The sequence below is a fragment of the Ceratosolen solmsi genome, unplaced genomic scaffold, assembly GCF_000503995.2.
Source record: "Ceratosolen solmsi marchali unplaced genomic scaffold, CerSol_1.0 scaffold30, whole genome shotgun sequence".
Lineage (NCBI taxonomy): Eukaryota > Metazoa > Arthropoda > Insecta > Hymenoptera > Agaonidae > Ceratosolen > Ceratosolen solmsi.
In genome coordinates this window covers 3,646,192-3,672,114 of record NW_011948421.1, presented here as the reverse complement: position 1 = coordinate 3,672,114, position 25,923 = coordinate 3,646,192, and the positions used below count along the sequence as shown (strand labels likewise).

General features: G+C 32.1%; 2 protein-coding genes across 2 annotated transcripts in view; both read right to left on the bottom strand.

The window, feature by feature from the left end:
- sdk (sidekick cell adhesion molecule) overlaps positions 1-20,941 on the bottom strand; it is a 65,007-nt gene extending 44,066 nt beyond the window's left edge. Inside the window, 1 exon segment of the mRNA XM_011498507.1 lies at positions 20,550-20,941. Within this exon segment, the coding sequence (XP_011496809.1) occupies positions 20,550-20,685 (136 nt within the window). The 5' untranslated portion in view covers positions 20,686-20,941.
- Positions 20,942-22,275: 1,334 nt separating this feature from the next.
- LOC105361357 (40S ribosomal protein S15Aa) lies at positions 22,276-24,039 on the bottom strand. Its single transcript, XM_011498506.1, has 4 exons — positions 23,945-24,039; positions 23,396-23,530; positions 22,562-22,727; positions 22,276-22,478 (listed from the first exon to the last, which is right to left on the bottom strand). Exons 2-4 carry the CDS (start codon positions 23,526-23,528, stop codon positions 22,385-22,387), a joined length of 393 nt encoding a protein of 130 aa, XP_011496808.1. The 5' UTR covers positions 23,529-23,530; positions 23,945-24,039; the 3' UTR covers positions 22,276-22,384.
- Positions 24,040-25,923: the final 1,884 nt, after the last annotated feature.

Here is a 25,923-nt window from a genome sequence, read left to right as displayed (position 1 = left end):
GAAATGTTGTTACTACATAATACAACGAACTTACATTTCTATCATTGCAAGAAAAAATAAGTACTTTTCTACTATATTCTATTCAATGTTTAAAAAAATATTGAATAATTCTCAGGAATTGTATTTAAAAGAAATTTATAATTTTTGAATTAACAAAATATTAAAGCATAATTTCATAAGATTTTTGTAATTTGTCAAAAATTTTATAATAAATTAGAATTATATAGTGGCTATAGTTTGTAAAGTTATTATTTTAATATATCGATTGAAAATCAATGCTCTTTTAAATACCGTAACTTTACTTAATATATTGAAGGTTAAAGATGTAGTTTTTATATTTTGTAGTCATATTTTAACATAGTATGTTTTAGAATTTGTATACGATTTAAAGAAATATAGGCCAATATTATTTTCAATTACAATAGCCTTAAATTTCATTTATAAACTAGACTCATAATCGATTTTAAATGATTTTAATCATTTACTAACTGATAACGTGTTAAGTTAATATTCTTAAACTAATTACTTCCACGTACTTATAGTGCAAAGATAGATTAAATAAAATTTTGACAAGTGCAGTTTACCTATAAAATAGAAAGATTACATTTAATTGTTATGTATACGTAAAGCGTTTCATTTATTATATTAATTAATTATATTTGTTGCATTAGTAAACATAAATATCTAAATATGTTTTTTTTTTTTTAAATACAAGTTTTTTTTACTTTTTACTTTTGGATAATTATATTAGAAGTATTTTTGTTTAGTTATTTTTCTACAGAATCCTAAAAGAATGGATACGAATAATACGAACGTTAATACGAATACTTTAGTAATAAAAAATGTTCTGCACTCGTGTAAATAATACGAATCAATGTATTTGCCAATATTGTTAATATTATTAAGAATGTAATTGAATTTTTAATACAGTACATGTATTCGTAATTTATTGATTTTATTTCCGCTTTAAATGATTTGTAAGATAAATTCATGTTTTTCTAATCCAAGTCTAAATATAATAAATGTCTTATACAAATGAGCGAATGGTATTCTGCCTTAATACCTTAATTTGAACAAACATATCTATTCTAATCTGCAACCTTGCTTTGTTTAAAAATTTTTTAAAGGGGGGTCAATAATGAAATAAAGATGATTAGATAAAAAAAGATTGTTCTATAATAAAAGAAAATGTCATCGCATAATATATTATGAAACATATTATTATGACACTTCTTAAAAAAATGAATGGTAAATGTGAAAATATATCATATATATTTTGTGTACAATGATTTAAAAAAATGATCGTAATGAGCATAAAAAAGAGTTTGAAATAATGCGCCTCGAGGCATCCAGAGTAACTTGGACACTTCAATTTCACGATGAAAAGCGTAATAAGAGAAGAGAAAGTAATAGAGCTCTTAGTGTTAGCAAAGTGCTATAAAAGAAAGAAGAAAAGAAAAGCTGGTTCATGCAGAGCGTGGACAGTGTTTAAGGGATGAATCGCGCGTAAGTCAAGACGCATGCGCGGCAATATGCGCGCCAGGAATGAAAAGGATAGAAGGCAGGCGGTCAAGAATAATGAGCCTAAAAGCACTTAATTAAATCGATATAATCTCAATAACAGAACGATATATTCAACAAAATACTAACTTAAAATAGCCACAACAGAGAAACACGTCACGAATGCATTTTGTTACCTGCCGTGACTCGTTTAACGCGTAACTCTGCGTTGACTGGATTACACGAGGGTGGATGTCAGTGTCGTATATAATAATCTATATCTGGATATCAACAACTATTGCCCAAGCGATCTATCATTATTCATAAGATCTTTATTATCGCATTTTTGTATGCAATTTGCACTTTGAAAATGCTGCTCATTTGCTATTTATATAGCGTACATTTACTACTCTCCTCACTTTTACGTGATATTCTCAATATGCCAGCTTCATGAATATACCATGCAGATGTACACTTTAATGGCTTCCGGGTCCAAAGATTTCCAGATGGAGCAACGTATTATTCCTAGCAGTCGTATAAACGATCGGACGAGTTTGTAAACACAAACTTTCTACAATATACTTTCTTGCCATTTGGAGCTCGGCAAAAAGCATTTTACTCAGCAATTTAAAAATATATTATTTAATAGTAAGATTTGTTTGGTTTAGCCTTAATGAATATAAGAGTAGAGAATGAAATTAACTGTGTTCGTAGAATCTGTCTTTGTATAATCGGAAATTATCGATTAACTTGGCGATATAGTTGAGCATTTATTATTTAAATTCGTAAGAAAGCGGGACAAAAGTTTGTAGCATCAAGTGCAGCTAAAAAAAAACCTCGAGAATCTCTTGGTGGTTCAAGTAATGTTAGAATTACGTTGATTCTGTTAAGAAAAATGAAACGCTAAGAGTGCAAGAGTACGGTGGGGAGAGTCACCGCATGGTGTCCTTTGCGAAGGCTCGGTTCGGATTACGAGAGTGAAAAAGAAGCGTAGAAAGTCAAGCGAGACCGAGAAAACAAGAGAAAAGCACAAAAGTTCTGCGTCCTGCACTTTTCAAAAGAAAAGAAAAGGACTGGACTCTACCTTTTTCCCTCTTTTCTCGTCAGTTGGATATTCATGAGTTTGTGTCTGCGAATGGTCCACTCTCCCAATTCACCCCCCTCCCTACACACTTTAAATGTCGATATTTTTCTCGCTATTATCATAACTCAGAGAATTTCACGTTTTAAGATATGAATGTAGGTTACCAGTGTGATAACGAGGATTTCGCGATGACGATGCTTACGTTGCGATAGTTTCCATTGCAAGTTTTAACTTTTATTTATTGTCATTGTATAACCATTATAGAATTATATTTGTTCGTTTTCTGTGCTTTTCTTAAATACGTGTTTATGCGATAAGGATGGTAGCTGGTGTATGGTAGATGGTCGTATGATAAACAAAAATATTAAATGTTCATATAGCCAATATATAAAATGTTCATATTGTCAGATGATTAAAAGATTTGAAAGCTCTACTCACTCCGTTATTGTTTATGAAGTACAAATTTGTAATGAGAAATTAATTGCTGATTATAAAATTATTAAAATTAAAGAAATTATTAAAAATGAAAAAAATTAAATGAAATAACATATAACAATAGCATTTTAAAATTTTAAATTTGATATAATTTAAAAAAAATACCATGTAAATAAAAATCTTGCTTTAATCTATTCCTTTAAAACATAATGATAAAAAAGATAGATCATAAGTAAAGTTTCATTAATAAGGATTAAAATTATATATAATGTAAAAGTGCATTATAAAAAGTTTATAAGTTTTTGTTTATACAATATAAATATAATGATCTTAGCATCTACTTGTATATAATTAATTATGAAAATATTCTAAATACGTTCTAAAATTTTATAATAGAAACATTTTAAGGAACGAAAACATTTGCCTGCGATGAAAAATTAACTGAAAATTAATAACTGAAAATCCACTATCTCGAGTCTTTAATAATGAACGGGTAAAATTTCTATTAGATAAAAACAAATATAAGGGTCAATTGAATTTCAACATAAGTATTAATAAAGAAGGCTAAGAGAATGAACTCGAGATCGAAAACAATGAATCCGTTCCGCGGAGCATAAAATACGTGTCTCGTGCGCTCTAAGTTTAGCAGTTCAAACGATGTAATGACACACTGAATAATCGACAAGAGTCGCTTCCTTTACTGCTATCTCCTCCCAAATCCAACATAGTAGTACCGCCTTTCAATGCTTTCCTGTGTGGCTTCGTAGATATATGTGAAAAGTTGAGTTGCCTTTCAAAAACGTTTTCCTTTGCCAGAGAAGTAGTTTAAATTTCTTTGCGCTCAGTTCCGAACTGAGAGGCTTTGCGTACCTAGAGATAATAACCTATTCCCTCCCCCAGCTCCGCCACTCGACTACAGGTTAAGCCATAAAGTAGAGTAAAGCCATATGAGTAATATTAGTCAAGTAGTCTCTTCTCCGCATATTTTAATGTCTTCAGTTCCATTACCTTATTGTAAAAACAATTGCATTCGAACACCGTATAACCATAAGCTTTATACATTTTATCTTAATCAAATCAAAATTGTGCAGTAAGAAGGGATTTTCAATTAATTGTTAAGCCTTTATTTTTCATATTCTTTGTTACCACTTAATTGAAATCATTGTCAAGTTAATTATAAATGCATTATTACGACAAAACTTTGCAAATTAATTCATTCAGATAAATTTAAGATATTTTGTCTACTTGATATGGAAAAATTAAACTCTATATTTTCCGTTCATTTTTCATTTCTTATATTTGCAATAAAATCTCGTTAAAAACACAGCAATAAAAAAAAAACTTCGTTTCATATAAACGAAATAATTATTCTTATTAATAAAGTACTTTTCCTGATTAATATTATAACTGAAGCTATTCGAGTAACGTGAAAAATATATTTTTAAGTCAAAAATGATCATTTATTTATAATTATGTATCTTAAACGTTTATAATAATAGTTATCCAATAATATCCTTGGATAAATATAATAGAATTAACAATTTTTTGATTGATAATAATTTTTAACAATTGTATGAAGGAATGAAAACTTAATGCCCTTTTGGAAAGTAGTAAGATAATTAGAGATAAAATTTTACAAATATTACATATTATTAACCATAAAGCTAACAATACATATATTAAAAACAAACATGAAATGAAATGAAATTTTTATAATACCAACGGCATAAAAAATATTCTATATAAAGTTAAAATAAGTAAATAATCTATATGATGATTTATTATTATTATTATTATTATCTTTAAAATATTATACCTTAGTTTTTATTCCTTCAAATTTTTTTATTTACAAATAATTCAAACCACTTGTAGGCTAATAGTTTATTTTTCTCTCTGGCATAATGAGTAAAAACATATAATATTCAGAATTAATTATAATTTATAATGTCAATCACGAAAGAATATCTTTAATATATTTTTCATTATTATTAAATTTATTACTACAAAAGTACTTTGTTCAATCACGCCAGACTTTATTTTTTAAGCAATGCTTTTTTCATCTTATGTAAAAAAAAAAGAAATAAACGACTGTCATCGTCAATATATATATATATATATATATCTAATTTTTCTTGTCAATTCATTTTGCAATTATAGCATATCATCGATCTTTGTTACTCAATTATTGCATTACTGTAATTGCGTTAAGCCATAAAATTTTTAAAGCACAATATCCCATTATAAATGTCCTTTCTCAAAAACAATACTACGCTTAAATGTTAGGAAAATACGTATCGATGAAAAATAATAGTAATAAATAGCAAATTGACAAATAGAGAATAACAAAAATCACGAATTACAGAATTGAATGCACAATACTTCTCTATTATTCACGATACTTTGTCGATATTGTACTTTATTTAGTAGATTTACAATATATAAAAAGCACGTTATAATACATTATAAGAGAATCATATATAGATGCATTCATTTGGTCTTTAGTACTGCTACTTATATACGAAAGCCAAAGTATCATTCATTCCGTGATTTTTTTTTCTCTCACCAACACATATCATCGTATTGAAATGCAAATGAAAATTTTGAAAAAGACTGTATTATAAGTAGTAGCGAATCAGGTGCTTGTACCATTGAATTGAATTTGCTTTGCTATTGAAATTATTAGATTACCCTCTCAAAAATTAAAGTATATATTTTTAAGGCAACTTTTTAATATATAAAGGTTTATTAATTATGTGTTTCAGCATTTAATTCTATATATTTAATGCTTCAAATTAAAAATCAATCAATAGCATAGTATTTTGAAAAAATTCAAATTAATACATATTCTATGCTGCTAAAAATTAAACTAAAATTTAATAGTATTTTCTTAGAAAAAAGGCGCGAACAATAAAAATTAGATTACGTTGCATTAAAACATAAATATAAAAATAATGCATCGATATTTTCAATTGTCCTAGTATGTATAAATTGAAAATTTAGTACTTTTTGTTTGATTGTATCTAGTATAATGAAATAAAAAATTAAATACACGTGGAATATACAAGGCGTTACAAATATATACAATATAAAAGACGTTAAAAATCTACATAACACTTAATATATAGAATACTTCTACGTTTTTTTAAGATAAAGTAATTTAAGATTTTATTATCTCAATAAAATATAATATAAAAACAATATAGCTTATATTAAAAATTGTAGTTAAATAAACTGCTATTACTCAACATCGAAATATATATTGCAGTAATTTGAAACGAAAAAAATATTGAAGTTTGTTAAAATTGAAATAATAAATAAATCAATGCAGTATCAATATATTCATTATGTAAAATTCTGCATATTATGACTGAAGTTTTTAACTTTATTATTTCCGAATGAATAAATGATTTTAATCATAAGAATTGAATATAAGAATTTATGCAGTTCAATTTATAAATTATTCATAAATCTATATCAATTTGACAATTTTAAAACCCATAATACAACCAGAATACATAATCTGCAATAATAACATTTGCCCGGAAACGAGTTTTGATAATAGTCAATGTAAATTAAATTTATTATTAATCTCTTATTTATTAAATAAGCGTTAGTAATAATCACAACAATTGCTACTTGATTGCTACTATTTGCATATATTAGAGAAATTTCGTAAGTATTAAAGAATTTTATTGCGGTCAGCTTGCATTTTCTTAAAAAATTGCAACACCCAATGAAGTATTTTCAAAATTACGTTTATTTGAATAGCCATTTATAGTACAAATTTATGTTATTAAGTTTATTAAAAATAAGGTCGAGATAGCCATGTTATGAAGTGCTTCATTGAAAGTCTCGAGTTCCGACTGAAAATATCCTTCGCTTTGAAATAAGCCAGCGCGTTGTTAGTGGTTAGATACTTGAATCGAAGACTTATGTGAATATAAAATTCGCGCAAATATGATAACTCATATCCTTGAAAGCTATTCATTAGAATCATTACATAATTTTTATTAATATTCAAATTACTAAATTATCAGATTTGCCGAATATAATTTTTATTAATGTTTTGACAACTATTAGTGATCGAATAAATACAAATGCGTTTAATTACATATGCATATCTTCTTTTGAGTTCACTTTTTATCCTATTTTGAAAGTAATGTACGTAAGGCACTAAAAAATAAAGCCGCTAGTTAAGCAATTCAGTAAATAAAATAGGCTATTAAACCAAGAGATTCAGTGATAAAGAGATTCAGTGATAGAAAAATGAAGTAGTTAATTGTTGCTTATTATCTACATCAACATTCGTAATTTTTGAGAAAATAATTCAAAGAGTCGTTTAATTTCAGAGGCGTACTGATGTATGAAATTACCAAAGAGGCTGCATCTTTACCTGCATATCTTTCGCAATTCACACGTAGAAAGAACTGAAACGGATTTATATAAATGCATAAAAAAGGATGTAAGCTATGTATACTCGTATTTATTTACGCGTGTAAGTGAAGAGGACGAAGGAAGTCGTGCGATAAAATATATCGAAACGCATCTTGCGCGTTTTAGCACATCCGCGGACAAAGATTTGAAGAAACAGCAGATGTATGGAGGTGCTGGTAGTCGTATTACAGAAACTAAACTATTACTAATAATAACAGAGGAGTCACAAGTAAAAAAGGGAAACAAGGAAAAAGTTAAAGAGAAGAAGTAATGGTAGAGGAAAGCAAGAAGGTCGAGACCAGAAAGAGCCGAAGACTCGTGACGATGGTGGGGAGATGAAAGAACAGGCCTTGCCGGGGGCGGTCAGTGGCCCCAACAACAGCATCGCCACCACCAGCAGCAACACCAGTAACGCGACTTGGAGGATTCTCAAAGCCGTTCGTTCGCCAGACCAGTACTTGAGCCCAAACCACCTCAAAGCTCGAGACTAGATAACGACTCCCCGGTTTCCTCCCGTTTCCATCATTGCATTCATCCACTGCCGACATTTTGTATTATTTTCAATGATTGTCAAATCAATTAATATTAAAAGATGTGCGCCAATAAGTGAATTTGCTTTGTTCACCGATGAATCCTTGCAGCAGTACTGTTAATATTGTCGTAAAATATCATCGGCATTTATATTTATTACAATAATATTTTAGCTCTCATCGCTTACTATACTGGCAATAATGGCGTAACATTATTGATAAGCATCGGTAGCATTAAGTAGTTTATGCTCGCTTTCTGATATTATATGTAGGAAATCGTAGTGGAGGCACTACACATTTGAAAACCAAAGTCTTACAGTCGTGAGAATTACTTCATATACGTAATATGACGTCTGGTTTTAAGAATGCATAATTCGAAAACTGACATTATTAATATATAGCATATTTTATTAACTCATAATGTACTGCATTTCTTATTTAATTCAATATACTCGATTTACATGAAGCATATTGGAAAATATTAGAATTACAAGTTTAATGAATAATATAAACGTATTCCAGTGAGTTGTTGCAAGACATATTTGGAGTTGAAATAGTTGAAAGTATTGTCAAAAATAAATTACGTTAATATACTGAAAAATTGTTTACTATTGTGCATTACAATTATAAAATACTGCTATACTTGTAATGATATTATTCAAAGTATTCTTTGTACTATTATTAACGAACTTGATATATAATAGAGCGAAACTTTTTTTAGACGACGATATGAACGTTGTAAAAATATATCGAAACTGTTATAAGACATAAGACAAGTACTTACTATATGTAAACATAAAGTAGCAATTTTTATTTGTATTTTTTATTAATATTCAATTTTATTAAAATTTTGTTTGTATTCTAGAATTAAGTATCCAAATTTTTAGCCATGAAATATTTCACTTTATTATATTTTTGCGCCCATAAAGATTGATAATTACGAAGCTCCAAAAATAATTGAAATATCAAAACATTATTAGCCAAAAATAATGTACTTATATAATTTATCAGCTTTATAAATACTTAAAAATAGTGAGCATTAATTTTTATAATCAAATATTTGTCTCTCAAAAATAATTAGAAATCTCTTAATAGAAGGCATATTCGCATAGTGGACGAAATTCAAACATTTTTGCTGCTATTATTATTAAATCATTAAAAATGTTTTCATCATCATCATCATCATCATCATCATCATCATCATCATCATTATTATTATTATATTGTTAAAAATCATCGTATAATTTAATGAATAGCTTAAATAATAATATCTCCTTGACATGATAATACTAACACGATAAGGATAACAATAATGGCAGGTATTTATTTTTCTATATTAACTAAATAATAATTGATTATGCCAATAATTGATTATGATTGATATGAATGTTAATATAATATAATTGAAAATTATAAAAATCCAGAATACTAGTTACTAATACGAAGTTTTATAAATTGGTCTTTATATTAAAACATGGAATATTTATAATAATGAAAATTATGAAAAGCATGAAAATCTAAGTAATTATAAAAACAGCATTGACATAACTTTTATATAAAGCCAGTTATTATGCTGAATTTAACACATAGAAATCTTTATTTATATTTATCTGCTGATCCATATTTAATTATCTATAATAGCTCTCGATTCATACTGCACATCATTATACCGGATTTCATTAATTATCCACTAAAAAACTTATCGAACGTATATAAAATGCTGAGTCGGAGAGCTGTGGTGTCATAGTCATTAATGGTAATTTTAATTATCGTATAGAGGTTAGTTTTTAAATAAAGTCCCGGTATTATAGTTAGATAACTACCATGAAAGATTACATTTCTATTGAATTAGACATACTAAATGTTAACTTACAGCTGTGCAAGTGTTCTTATAATAAAGAAAAGTCATTATCGGATAATTTTTTTTAAATAACGTATACACAATAGATATAATTAGCATAAGAAAACAGCATTGTAATTACATTCATAAAACTATAACCCAGGTAGAAACAACTTTTCACCACTTCTTTTACGATACAATTTGTCAAACATTAGTCTCGCAATCTGTTCCATTCATCCGCGAATTATATAATGTACCTTTCAACTATATTTATTATATGACCAGACTGAAATGTGTTTTCAAGCATAGAAGATGAGAAAAGGTTACGAGGCTGTGGCATTGCACTTAGCACAAGTGCACGATGACTCGAGGAATATTGAAGAAAAGTCCTTCGAAACAATGGCCGGAAGCAGCATATTATTTTGATATCGCGTCCATAGATTAAGGCGAGAAAAAGGGAAAGTTCTCAAATTATCAAACTCGATACTAGATCTATTTATTTAGTCTTGCATGCTAGTGGTTAATTAACGAATTGACCATCGAAAAATATCAAAATAATTCGATTTGATATAAACGGTTTAGATTTTGCTTGAAACCATTATAAATTTTGACATTCTTTGGTTTACTTTTTACATACGAACTCTGATGACTATTGAGTGATAAGGTAAATGACATTAAGTAGCAGCTATAATTGAATATAACAGACGCGCAAGGGGCCTAATAATGAACTTTTATCCATTTTGACGATATAAAATAATTATTACTTAAAAAAGTATCGCTCAAATAATAAAAATGCAATAAGACGAATAATTCATAAGTATTATTGAGAAAACGAATGTAAGCGATAACGATTTGTATTCGTTTAAAACACTGTAGATTTCGTCACAAGCTACTTGAGCTAAATTATTATCTGCGCTCAGGTTTCGAGATGTTCTTCTTCTCAAGCCTTCATAAAAGAAACCATGGCTTTCATAAGCTCCGGTACCTGCTTGATATTGTTTGAAAATGTTGGGACATCATGCGGAACGAGTCGTCCGAGTCCATCGAGCGGTTCTAAAATTGCGTATAGCCAGAATTCGATATAGCCGAATACTAAAGTCGCCCGCCTTTAACAAACACAAGGAAAAATTGCAGGCGACGAGGCGTGAAAGAAGCAGCGTAAGGGATCTGTGAATCTTGCACGGTAAAATGGCATGCGTCCTTAAAGAAAATACATGTACTCGTTATAGAGAGCTATCGTGTATTAGAAAAATTAAAAAAAAAAAAAAAAAAAAAAACGTAATATTTGAATGGTCGAGACATTGAAGCTATTTTCGACACCTTACTTTCTCTTATCTTTCGTAGTGTCCGCATTATTCGTTTGGTAAATCTTTCCGGCTACTTTTTCTCACCTCATTCTACTTTCCATAATGAGCTTTACTTTGGTGTTAAATGACAAGGGAATCACATTTTCTAGAGCAATCCAGGCATGAGACTGCTTACAAATTGTTAAGCAGTTATTCAATGACGAATTTTTGTGAAATATCACTACTCTTGAAACAGAATTTATATAAAAAATTTTCATGTCCGCAATACCTCCCTCTTAAATAATTACGAGATATTTGTATAAAAATTTATAAAGTTAGAGCATGCAAATAGCATCGTATTAGCCATTATTAGTGTTAATCATAAAACTAAACATTGTCTAATTTTTTTTTTTTATAAATGATTGGTAATAACGATTTAAAAAAAAAAAACACGAAAATGTTGTTATTCTACATTGAAAACAAGACTAACAGTTAAATTTGAAATTTCGATTTTCTATCAATAATTGAAAATATAAATTCTCACGACTCTACGCCAAGTCTAATTTAAATATGTATTTTTACTAACATTTTTTCCAAACACAATTGTCGGTCTGTCTTTTCCTCTTCCCCTCTCCTGTATACTTTTATCCCTTACTTATGCATGCTCGCACATGCTCAGTCGTATCGCGAATTCGAAATATTTTCAACTTGATTTGTATGTCCTCGAGCCCGTAATGTAAAGGAAAGAAAAGAGTGAAAAGCGTCGTTGTGACGAGGCGAAACTTAATAGTGCCAAGGCTTTACTTTTTCTTTTCTTTCCTTTTCTTCTAGGATAAAAAAAAAAGTCTGTTGAATCGCGCCACATAGCGACATCGCACACTCGATCTTCCTACCTTCCTATCGTCGTCGTCGTCTTCGTCGTCGTCGTCGTCGTCGTCGTCGTCGTCGTCGTCGTCGTCGTCGTCGTCGTCGTCGTCGTCGTCGTCGTCGTCGTCGTCGTCGTCGTCGTCGTCGTCGTCGTCGTCGTCGTCGTCGTCGTCGTCGTCGTCGTCGTCGTCGTCGTCGTCGTCGTCGTCGTCGTCGTCGTCGTCGTCGTCGTCGTCGTCGTCGTCGTCGTCGTCGTCGTCGTCGTCGTCGTCGTCGTCGTCGTCGTCGTCGTCGTCGTCGTCGTCGTCGTCGTCGTCGTCGTCGTCGTCGTCGTCGTCGTCGTCGTCGTCGTCGTCGTCGTCGTCGTCGTCGTCGTCGTCGTCGTCGTCGTCGTCGTCGTCGTCGTCGTCGTCGTCGTCGTCGTCGTCGTCGTCGTCGTCGTCGTCGTCGTCGTCGTCGTCGTCGTCGTCGTCGTCGTCGTCGTCGTCGTCGTCGTCGTCGTCGTCGTCGTCGTCGTCGTCGTCGTCGTCGTCGTCGTCGTCGTCGTCGTCGTCGTCGTCGTCGTCGTCGTCGTCGTCGTCGTCGTCGTCGTCGTCGTCGTCATCTTCAGCTTTGTCTGCGTCTGCGTTTTCGTCTTCGTCTTCGTCGTTGACTTCGTCACCGAAGTCTTTATCATCGACAATGAAAACAAATATAACTCTCGAACGATACAGAAATCGATAAAACAGGTAAGGGTGAAGTAATGAATATCCTCCTTGATCCTTTCTCGCATTACGTGGTGTGTGTACGAAGAATTTCCAAGCCGAGAACTTCAACAGACTTTTGTCTGTCAAGCTTTTCACAAAACCTTCACGATATTTTTAGATTGATGCCGTATGGTTGAAACTTGAATAATTATTTTTAGGTATAAAAAAGGTAATGCATTAATGATACTTTTCAATGTCTAAAATTTGTTCGTCATATGGTTGAAACTTGAACATTTATATAGTATTAACCATACATTTCAATGTCTAAAATTTGTTCATCCAGATGTGATAATATACAATCAGAAGTGAAATCTAAAACCATCGTGTAACCAAACATTCCCAAGCTGTAACTAAGGCTGAGAAGGAATAATAAACGAAACTAAAGTCGTAAATTCGTTTAAAAAATAATTAATAAGAGTGTGTATGCTTCAATAACAATATTGCATTTACTATCGCGCTTAATTAATTTTAAATCTACATAATAATAACGTGGATCGGTCCTAGAATCATAGCAACCATCTGCATACTATAATTACAAAATTGACGATTTGTCAATAAAGAGCATTATGAGATGAGAAATATCTTCATGATGAGATATGATGCTCTATTGCGAATATGAATTTAGTTTCCACTTAAAGATCCAATCACAGACGCATTAAATAAAACATTGAAAAACAAATGAAAAAAATGCAGACGTAGTTGTCGACGTTACGACTGGGCTAGCGCTTACGTTGATCGGAGGGAGCGAGAATCCCAGAGAGGGAGGATAAGAGGGAACGAGGGACGGGGTTGTGCTTAGCTTAGCTCGGCTACTCTCATTGTAACCTGTCCCGAGCTGACGTCGGGTAAGTAGACACCTTTTCGTGGGAGCTCGTACTCTCTTGTGCACGCGCACCTACGCACCTGGAGCCTGAGGGCCGCGTGGCGCATTAGGGCTGAAGACTTACTTGGCGTCCTTCGCTTCCCTTGCCCCTCAGCCCCAGCCGCGTCAGGCCAGCTGTTTTATTGTGTGCAGCGCCACCGGCGCGCTGAGAGGAACATTCTCACCGAACCTAAAATACGTGCTCGCATTCGGTAATGCTACAACAGAGTGTTCTTTCTCTCCCTCTCTCCCACCTCGCTCTTCTTTTCCTGCTACTTCTCCCGTGTTCTTCGTCTTCATCGAGCAAGAAATATTTTCCAGGCGCGTACACTCGATGGGACGCAGGGACCCTGCTTACTTTGGCCTTTCGTGCGATGTTCTTTTACTGGCTCTAAATTCAATGTCACGCAAACTATTATCTCTTTTTTTCTATTCTCTCTCTCTCTCTCTCTCTCTCTCTCTCTATATATATATATATATATATATATATATATATATATCCCTTTCTATCAATTTCGCTCACATTTTATTCAATATTTTATAATAAATTCTTATTTAAATACTCAACTAGGGGATCTATATATTGCCAAATACTATTTTAATACGTAACTCATTGAAAGATCTTTATTATATTCATTAGCTCCAAATCCATTATTTTAAATGCAGGAAAACTTAAATATATCTACAATGTTTATATATCAGTTGTAACATTATTCTATATAGCTCTGCATTATCAATATATTATCAAGTATAATACACTAAGAAATTTGCCATACAAATTTAGTCATCATAGGGTCATAATATTACTCAATTAATCAATAAATGTTATTTTTCAATTGATTATTTTGGACAACGATCCTTATAATTACATTATTTATAATTTATAATTTAATATTCAAGGTTTCTATTAGCGATTTAAGCTATTTGTTAAATTGATATTCAAGTGCTTTGTAATGTGAACTAAGTAGACATCATAAATGTTTAATGATATTAAAAGTGATAGCAATAAACAATATAATACTTAACACTCAATATGCAATCAATGTCACAATCCCATAAGCGGTATATGCGGATTATATACAAAAATAAATATCACTTATTATCCGATAAATCCCTGTAAAGAGGCCATTTTTATATCATACATAGAATTGTTTTAATTTTAATTTTAATTCTTTAATTGGTCGTATCATATCCGACCAGAAACTAACTTTCTCACTCATTACATATCGATGATTTTTCCATTAATTATTATAAATATAAATTATACATTTTTGTTAGATATTTTTGTTACTGTACCTTCGTTTTCTTTTTAACAAAATATTATGATTACATCATTAAAACGTTAATATATTTTTGACACTTAAACTATGAGAAATAATATATGTCTTCTTTACTTCTATATGTTATGTATGTCATAAATTCGAACGATCCATTTTATATAATATTTTATGATATGTATATATAACAACAAAGAAATATAATACAATTAGATATTAAAAATGTTGTTATTTATAATAAAGTCCATAATAATATTTAAAAAGAAAAATTTTAATCACTCCTTTAAAAAAATTTAAAAATTGTATCATAATTTCGTAAAAGCCTTATTTTCCATGCATATGCAACGGCCCTTGAGATAAGATTTTCAACGCTTATACGATAGTCCTTAATGGCAAGATCTTTCGTTCATTAGCCGACACGATGAATTTCAAACGGATTGCAAAAGACTCGGATGCGCAACTGTACGATTGGCCATAGTAGTGCGTCAACCCGATGAAGCATCGATTATCTCAAAATAAAGACTGAGTACGCACGAATGGCTCGACACATTCGTTCGCTGAAAAAGGCCGCGGCTATAAAGAAAAAGTAAAAGCAGCCACCGTAGGATTCGGCCGAAAAGTATTAACGGAGCCACGCGAGCACGCGATCGCCGTTAGCGCAACGCCGAGATCCAGGGATGTGGTTAAAACTGTACAACCAAGCCTGTACATCGCACACATGCATTGTAGAGTATTACGGCACACGGACCGCTGCAGGACGTAGGCCTTTTCTCTTATCCAAGAGAACGTATAACGGCGACGGTGACGCTGGAGATCTACAAATAAAAAGACCTTTCACGAACTCGACGGCAGAGACTATAAAGTTTGCGCGCGTATTCCAATCGGCCAAAGACGTAATGCGGTATACAGCGATGCTGCTTTATGCATATATATCATATCTCCTGGCATTTCCGATACACGTATCCGAGCACGTGACCTCTTTGTCCATTGAAGATGGAACATATACCCAACGATAAAGAGAGAGACTGAGACTGAGACAGAGAGAGAGAGAGAGAGAGAGAGAGAGAGAGAGAGAGAAAGAGATATTTGTGTGTGTACGCGCACTTGCGTGTGTGTGACTGTACAACGAGCGAGTAATGGCTATGGTGGGAGCACGGGAGAGGAAAAGAAGAGACAGAAAATTCTTCTCCGATGTGTAGCCAACTCGTTCAATCTGGGACTTACGGATTTTTTTAACCGTCTCTGCACCTACCTTTTCTCCTCCCTCCATCTTTCCAAATCCTCTTCCTTCAAGTTTCTATTATTAATTTCTGCATATATTGCATATATTGCTTTTTTTAATAAAATGCAAATAGCAATAACGCATTTTAATACGAACTTTAGAATATAAAAATGTTTATCTATGATATTTAAGAAGTTGATACATTTTTAGTATTTAATGAGTGTTCGAAATGAAACTTTAAGGGCCATTTATATTTAAATGGTTTGATCCTGCGATACAATGAGGAATTTTTTATTACTTTTTTATTTTTATTTAAAAGCCGTTTCCATTGATTTATGATATTTTTATTTAAAACTCGCAATTGATATGTAGGTAAATGATCTTTTAACTGTTCGTAAAAATACCTTAGAAATAAGAATAACGGTTAATCTACACTTGTATGAACAACGCGCGCGCGCGCGCGTGTGTGTGTGTGTGTGTGTGAGAGAATGTATGCATAGGGAATATATAAATACAAGAATGTACTGTATTAAAAAAATTAGATTTTTCAACAATCAATTTATACAGTGTGTATTTCAATGTATTTAAGTTAAAATAATGAATTAATATATATTTTAAAAATAATCCATTGTTTTATATATGAGTAAATCTCTTGATCAAGATTTATAACCTTTTTCATTTAATTCAAGAAGAATTATATGCCAATAATAATATGCATATAAAAAAAAAAAAACATAATTGCAATATAAATTGAGCCTCTACATAGTTTGACATTCTTTTTGACATTAAATATTCTATTATTAGTAATTTCCATTTATTTGTTACAATTTATAAGCCTAACATTGACATGTAGTTATATACATGGCCATTGCTATTATCAATAAATTGAAAGTAAAACTATCTCTATAACTTTAAATATATATTTCAAGTATAGTAGATATATTTACCGATTATAATAGAAGCATAGGAAGTATTATATCATTGAATAAAAAGTTCAACAATTTCGTAACATTTATCGTTTGGTGGTGTAAAAATTACAATGTTACTATCATGATATGAATCAGTGAAATGTGTCCGACTTACGTCATGAAAAAGTGAGAGTTTTAATGACTGTTTGATTAAGATTGAATAGGAGTGCGTATTTAAGTAGGAAAGCGAAGTACTCAAAGGTACACAGTCCAACTAGCATCAAAAGTAATTGGTGTATGATGGTGGACGCTTAGTACACTTTTCGCGTGCACTCGCACGTATCATCACAATCATTGGTGGACTGCAATTTGAAAAGGCGTAAGAGTATAGGTTGTATAGTACACGCATGCAGTCGCTTATGGATAAATAAATATGGACAACTCTGTAGAACAACGCTCGAGGTAAGCGGGACAATGATGATTAAGGGGCGGCGCGCGAATTTCCACACGTATAGCATTACTAACAACTTTTAATACACCATTAGAAGGCTGTGTAAAGCTGTTAGGAATGAGCCCTTTAAGCAAAGCACCGTATGATTATTATCTCAATTATTTCATCGTTAGACAACGTTATTATTAATTCAGATTTCATTTCAGAGGGATAAAACAAATATAAGCCCAGCAACTATGTATATAAATGTAGGCGCTTACCATAAGATATAATTAATTAATTGTCGACATTTATAATCTATCCCCATACGTTTGGGTGCAAAATTATTATTATTTTTATATATCTCTCGACGATTATCAGAGCGCTGTAAATTATCAAATCGAGATGCGTCGAACTAAAAGCTTTAAAGATTCTCGATGATCTCTGATAGATTCAAGTATTGGCGTGGATGCGAGCAGCACGTGCGAGCAGCGCATGCGGTAACGCCACCCCTGTTAATCAGTGCAGATAATTGAAACCGAGAGCTGCTGAGATCCACCGCAGCGACTTAACTCGATTCAAGCAATGCGCTTAATTGTACGCCTTTCTTTCTCTCTCTCTCTCTCTCTCTCTCTCTCTCTCTCTCTCTCTATTTTAATTTCATTTTCCCGTACTTCTTACTTCTTTCTCGAGTGCATGTGCATGCGGATAAGATAACGAAGGCCATATATGTGCAAGCTACGGAATTCGCATTTATTGTCGCGTGCACGTGGTAACTTCGATGAAGTAAAGACGCTTAAAAAGTCACGATCGTTCGCGGAACTTTACCGATTTCTTTGCTCACCAATGCTGTATAGGACGGCACTAATGCGATTCCCTTCAAGTGACGCTTCAATCAAGTCTTCATCAACTTTTGTGTCCTTACTGAAATGCTAGCCGTTATTGGGTCGTTTAACGACAGATACAATTAATTCATACTAAGCTAATAAAAATATCATCTTCTTCGGTGTATAAAATAATGTTCGCTTTCCAACCTCTAACCATATTTATACCGTATCATATGATTTATGCTTCAATTAATTTTAATTCACGAGATATTAATATTATTTCCTTTAACGACAATTAGAATAAAAAATAATAATGAAATTAGCAATTTTAGAATCTTTGGAATTGAAAAGAGAAAACATTGTTACGCCACATTGGTGAATGTCAGTTTTTAAATAATATTGCCTTCGATTCCGACAAATTACATTCAATATTGTTCGTTATTTTAAGTTTTTCAATTTTAAAATATATAGACATTTGATGTTTTTGTGTGAAGATGTTACATTTTTTTTTTTTTTTAAGCATTGAATTTATATTTGGCATTGATAAAATAAAGGATAATTTATATAATTATCGATTATAAATATTGTGTTAAACTTTTCATGAAAACTAAATAATTAAAAATTTAAGTGCAGCACAGTCGACCATTGAGTAAAGCAGCTTACAACACAAATTTAGTAAAACAAAGTATTTATAAGGCATTATAATTACACGATTCTTAAGCTATTCATTGAAGTTTATGATTTTTGAGCGAAGCAATGTATAAATGTTAAATTTTACAGAATCTCGATACCGTAGATATAAAAATTCATTGCCTATCCCAATGAAAATGAAGGTATCGGTTCTTGGCGTCAAATTAAATAAGCCTTAAATCAATTGTCTCTTATATCAAAAATCAAACTCTTATATCTTAAATCAAAATGGAAGGAATAGGGAGGATAAATAAAGTAAGCTGTGCGCCAAATATGCCGCCAATATAGAGGAGTGGGAGATTTGGCACTAGAACTGTCCCTGAAAGTCCCCGTCAATTCTCGTCTCGACAGTCGGCAGACAGCTAAACGAGACGAGATGAGACGCTTCTCTCTCCCTCCCTCTCTCTCTCTCTCTCTCTCTCTCTCTCTCTGAGTGAAGTGACAAGTGGCACTTTTCGAATTTAGCGGGCACTCGTGCCGATTTGATTTTAATGGCATGAGCAAAACTCGAGAACATCTCAATTGTTGCAATTTTCTTCTCCTCTCGCATTAATGCATTTACTTTCGCATTCCTAGCTCTCTTTTATTATCTATTTTTTGCCGAGTCATAAATTTGTCAGAACTTTGATTCCCGTGCGGCTGTTGTTTTCATGCCCCGTGACTGCATGGAATTTAATTGTCCAATAAATCAGACATAATTTAGCAATGATTTCAGTGTCAAGCCGGATAATCATTTTTATTTTTTGCTGCTCCTTCGTGCTGGACTCTCTATCTAGATATCTCACTTACGTCATTCGCTAAGTTCATCTTAATTGAACGAAATTTTGCCGAATTCACGAGAGCATCGTCAATCCTATCTAACTCTAAAATCGCAAATCTCCCATAACTCTTGCGCGTTTTTAACATAGTTTAGTAACATCTTCATATTTCAGGAATTCTTAATGCGTTTCTCGTCATTATCGTCATTTTTTTTTTTTTTTAATGCAAAATTTTTTACGTTTTAATAATATAACACTTGTGAGTGCGTAAATGCAAACTACTAATTTAGGGACGAATGAATCAAAATCAAAAGATGGCGTATAAAACAACATGTATTTGAAAAGGCAAACGGGTTCTAGCAAACAGATCCTTGGCATCTTAGGTACGTGCTCCCCTCACCGACGCATTAATAAGAATGCAACGGTTCGCAAAGCGAAATTTAAACAATTTTCGAGAGTTTAATAAGACAATTCGTCTCTTTAGCATTAATAATGTATGTATATATATATATATATATATATATAAATAATATTATCGTTATTTAAAAGCAGTGGGAGGTATGGTAATGGAAAATCCTAAATATTAATATGTTGGGTATTGATATAAGAAGAACATTGTTATTGCCTTCAAATGTTCGAAATGGTTTGCTGAATAACCAAGCCGAATGCGATGGTACGACTTTAAAATGGGAAAATTGTACTTAAAGAACATAGTTAATTGAAAACTAGAGTTGCTGGGTATATGGAGAAATCGTAACTTAATTTATTGATTAAATGAAAGTGCGAAGAGGCCGAGTAAATCAACGAAGTGTTAAGTGCAAAACGATCGTTTCGGGTAAAAATCAGCACTAACCGGTGGCAGAGGCGCCTCGAACCAGACAGCAAATAGCGGCTACAACAACAAGAACAGCGGCCACGAGACACTCGGCTCGGGGACTCCGCGCCATCCCGGTCACATCGGGCCCCACAAGTCCCCGTCTCCTGCCCATCTTCTTGGCTTGCACTCGCGCACCCACTCACACTTCTCCAAATTTCAATCTCACTGGGCCTCGCGTCCCTAGCCCGGATATTGGCTTCTCCTCGTTGCCGCGCACCTCCAGCCCCAAGTAAACGCGATTGTTTGTCCAGGGCTTCAGGGGGCAGAGCTCACATAAAGGAGGGCCGACGCGTCGATCGTCGGAGCCCCTGTGCGCCCGGGCCGCGGTAGACGGCGCATCCTCGCTCCTCTCGGCTCCTTTCCATTGTCAAGCACTGGGATAAGCGCCAAGCACGACTTCGGCTTGTCGATCTCTCAGGAAGCTCAGGATTCTCCGAGATCAAGGATACGATCACCGCGATCCACCTGGGCTCGCGGAGGTCTCCCTCCTGCCACACTTACCAGCGGCTGCTACAACCACCCCCCTCGGCATTTGATCGGAGCACCCGGGTCCTCGTGCCCTTCTGCCCCGGTAGGCCAAGCTAAGCGCGATCGTGCACCTCGGCTCGATCTTACCTGGCGCTGGCTAACAAAGGTGCGCACTGGCGCTGCGCGTAACGAAGCTGCCACTGGCGCACAGGTAAAGGGAAAGGTGAGAGGACCGAGCGCCCACCTGGTGGAGCCTGGCAGCCTCGCGAGCAGCCACGACGCCCGTTCGAGCTCGCGATCCAAACTCACCACCACCACCGGTCTCGATGCGCGATTCTATAAAATCGCGATCCACACGGCGATCGCGAAGCAAAGAAGCTGCTGCTGCTGCTCGGCTTAGCCGATTTAGCGGACGTCGCTGACGATCGGCGCGATGGCCTCGCGCGTATTATGCCAGTCCCGTGCGCTCGTATGTCACGACGGTTGGCGCGGAGCGCCTCGAGCCGCCTGTGGAATGCAACGGACAAAATCGGACCTGCGCGCATGACCGGACGCAAGCCAGGCAGCGCTCCCAGCCAATCCTCGACTTTTGTTTGGGGGCGAGCGGTGCCGCCGAGTGGGGCTGGTAACCTGACCGTCAGCCCCATCCAACGCTCGCACGCGAGTTAACGTTGACACGATTTACCGTGGCTCGAGGAGGATGGATACCACTTTCGTGTTTAGTCGCTGATGGTGATCAGGCCAAACATTGCGCTATTCAGGTGCTCTCGCATTTGCGCCATCTACAAATTTCATTCAAATCACTCCGTCGATTTTATAATTTTCCACCTAAATTATCGAGCATGTCAAATGCTTTTTGCTTCCCGTCGGAAGACACTAGGTCCGAAATTTGAAAATCTTGACATATTGATTTATCGATGTGTGAAGTACATTGAATTTCAGAAATTAAACTAAACGATTCTCCCATGATAATGCACTAATATTCTTACAATTTAGCACACATATTTAATATTGCCCAATTACCCTCTTAATAAAGAAATAAAGAATACTAAAAATAGAAAAGAAAAAACGAAATATTCATTACTTGAATTTGAAAAATTTATTATTGTTTCTTTAGTTATTATGTTTATTAATAAATAACTTGCATTGCTTTGCATCAAATCAATAATGTGCATAAATTACATATCATGATTATCGACTCGGAATGAGTACGTGGTTTTAAAAATTAAAAACATTCTTGTTGCATTGACGTTTATTCAGGCTGCATTTAACACCTTAAATGCCAATACTATTTTCCTTGTTTTTATTATTTTTTTTATTTTTTTTTTAATTACAAAATAAACTTAAAAGAAGAATCCAAGGATTTTTCCTCCTAAATGTTTTCTCCTTGCTTCTTCATGGTCCATAATACCACCACTGGTAGTTAATACGACATATCTATATTCGACAGAACGATTGAAATACATTCATCCATTTATATATTGGCAATTGGAAATAATAATAATAATTCATCAACTTACCCAAACTGACGACTGGGAAGAAGATTATTTGTCCACTTTTCGATATCTGTAATAGGGACATCGAATCTTGGTGAAATAACTCCACATTTGTTTAACCTTCCTGTAAGGTTTACTACAACCTTTCCGCTTCTGTGATCATCCACAATTTCGAATTCCCCAATGTAACCTATATTTAACGATGTTAAATGAACAAAATATAAGCAACAACATAAATAATATAAATATACAATTTAGATTCTATTTAATTACTTCAAAATTGGCAGCAATAATACATTATTCCAATATTTTATCCTCAAAAAATGTTGTCTCTCAATAATTAATGAAAGTAGAGTAACAATAATTTCTTTTCAATTTAACATAATATTGAAAGTTTTATTTTATTATCTACGTATATACGTTAAGATACAAAATTTATATTTTATAAATAATACACTATAAATTATAAATTTCTATTAATATATATATATATAATTCCAAATATGACTATCGCACTTTATAAGAAAATACAAAAGCTAAGTAATAAACAATTATTTAATATTAACTTAACACATACCCAGCGAAATTCATTATTCAAAGATTAATGAATTAATAATCACTTATTATAATGGGTCTTAATTAATCAGAACAAGATTACTAATTGCAGCTAATTATCGCAAACTTTAATTTACAATTGTTTTAATAATTATAAATTTCTATTACACAGGATTCATAAATATAAAAAATATTAATTTATAATATCAAAATTACATTATCCAAAAAAAAAAAACACTATCTCTCATTTAGCCATTTAACAGTTATTAAGATGAAATTGTTATATTTGTTTGGAAAACTTACCATGCTTCATCATTACTGTCAGAAATTTAATAATCACTTTTGAACAAGGGCGAAGGAGAACCTGCCTCTTGCCCCTTTTCTCAGCATTATTAATAGACTTGAGAGCATCGCTCAATACATTCATACGCACCATGGCTATGAAAATAATTGTAATTAGTAATATGATATAAGCAACACTTTATCAATATAATTATTTAAGAGGATTAAAATAAATTTTAAATTAAATTAAAAACACATACTCTACAATCAAGCTGTTTAAAAATAAATAAAAAATCTATTAACAGTGTATTATATATTGCTGAAAAACAATTGTACTTAATGATATATATTATAATTAAATTTAAGAAAATAAATATGTCAACAAATGCAAAATATAGGCATCTTGTAACTGCTATATACTATATAAGCTTTAACCTCAATATTTTAGCAATCACCATCATCAAGTAAACATTATTCTTAAAAAATAAATATTTCACTGTATAACTAACAAACTAAAATATCAATAATTACGATAAACTTCATTCTTTAAATGTTGATTTTATAGATTACCTGCGATTTAAAATGTATTTATTACAGGGTTATACACGCCAGATTATGCCCGAAGTAAAAGAAAATCCATTGAATTTTTAGTGCTTTCGTGGTCATAATCTACTTTATCGAGAAGGTAAGTGGACATGCGCAAATCAACTTTCGATGTACTGGAAGACTTTTGGGGCGCATTACAAATTTAAGACTAGAAAAAATGATTAAAAAAAATGTTAATACATCTAAATAAATTTTTTTAATGAATTTATTAACAATTTATTGTTAATGATGAAAATGTAATTATTAATTATTTGTAATTAATTTGTTGATTTTGGTAATATTTGATTCTGCTCACCAACTTTACTTAGGTAATTTATAATAATTTACCAAAGCTTGTAGACGAATTGCTGTTAATATAAAATAAATTTTTTACTAATTAATCGATTCGATTGAATTTTTTTATAATATTCTATTCTACAATGTTTAAGCACGCCAAACTATGCTCGATCGATAAACTCAGTTTACTATATAAATTATAGGTACACTGATTGAATGAATAATCAGCACTGTAATTATTCTCATACAGCCAATTAAGATAAATTTTAACTTTGAAAAAATATATACATAACGAAATATTTTGTAATTGAACGACTTTTAAAACTTTTACTTAATTCAATTACAAATTAAATAAAATTTAAAAGCCATTGTAAGGAGATATTGATATAATAATAAAAGATACAGAAAAAATTTTTCTATTAATAAACTTTGTACAATATATATTGTTTGTATATTATAGTCATTACAATTGGCGTTAGCAATCATTAAAAATGGAATATTTTACACGATTTTCATAAGTATATGCATTAAAAATATATTTAATGAACCAAAATTATGATAAATAAGTGCATCTGTTTTTAATTAATAAAAAATATCATTAATGATAGTTAATCATTTATCAATATGTAATTATACTTCATTATAGGAATTGTCATAGGGAATCGAAAGTTCTTATGACATTAGTGTTCTTTTCTTTTGAATTCCCTTTCAGCGGCTTCTTGGATTGTAAAATGTTATTTAATTTGATGAGGCAATTAAATGAATGATATATCGATTATTTCATTGGATTGTAAATGGTATAAAAATTCAAAAAAGCTTTTTGAAAGCTTGCACTTTGTAAAATAAGTATTATCGGATAAAATACAATATGAAGAACTCTTACTTCAAAGTCCCAAGTACTTGTATATCCAAGTTTGATGTTACGTCACACGCCACAGGTTTGAACATCCGTTCATCCTACGCAGTACTGAAAGTAGCTTAAGCTTGTTGTTGACGAAATGGCAAAAATGTACAAAAAAACACTAAACCAAATTGTCATTAAATTAGATACATAAATAATTTTCTTCAAATCACCTTCACTTTTTATATAATTAATCAATGATAATTTTGATATACGCTAATTTATATTTATAAGCAATAAACTGTGACATTTCTTTTTTTTTTTATTTATTTTTTTTTTTTATTTTTTCCATCTTTGTGCCATTTTTTTCCAACTATTTTTCAATTATCAACATAGTAAGATTAATAATAAAAGAAGCCATGCATCGAATCATGTTCCAATAAGTTATTTACAATTAATCAAAAATATTGCTTCATACGTAAAATTTATAAATAGATTTATAGAAACTCATTGATGACGTTATACATATAAATAATTCATACACAGTACTAGACATATTATATCATGACTTTCCTAAATACATATTGATAACAAACTAAACAAGAAACTAAAAACTCATATACTTATCATTTTAGTATAGTATCATCTTGAATGTTTAAAAGTATCAACAAATTTATTTTTAATTTAATTTTTTTTTATGATAAATCATAACAAAATATAAAGATATTGTTGTCGTTTTTTATCTTTATGTCATATCAAATTCCATATTTTAAAGTGTTAGTTCGAATAAAACTACGACAAAGCAACGTAATGATAGGGCAGTTCT

What these genes read in the sequence shown, in the direction of transcription:
- LOC105361357 (XM_011498506.1), bottom strand. Translation starts at nt 23,528, where the DNA reads ATGGTGCGTATGAATGTATTGAGCGATGCTCTCAAGTCTATTAATAAT. An exon ending in GACAGTAATGATGAAGCATG is followed by an intron (nt 22,728 to 23,395) that starts GTAAGTTTTCCA and finishes CGTTAAATATAG; the next exon opens with GTTACATTGGGGAATTCGAA. An exon ending in CTTCCCAGTCGTCAGTTTGG is followed by an intron (nt 22,479 to 22,561) that starts GTAAGTTGATGA and finishes TGTCGAATATAG; the next exon opens with ATATGTCGTATTAACTACCA.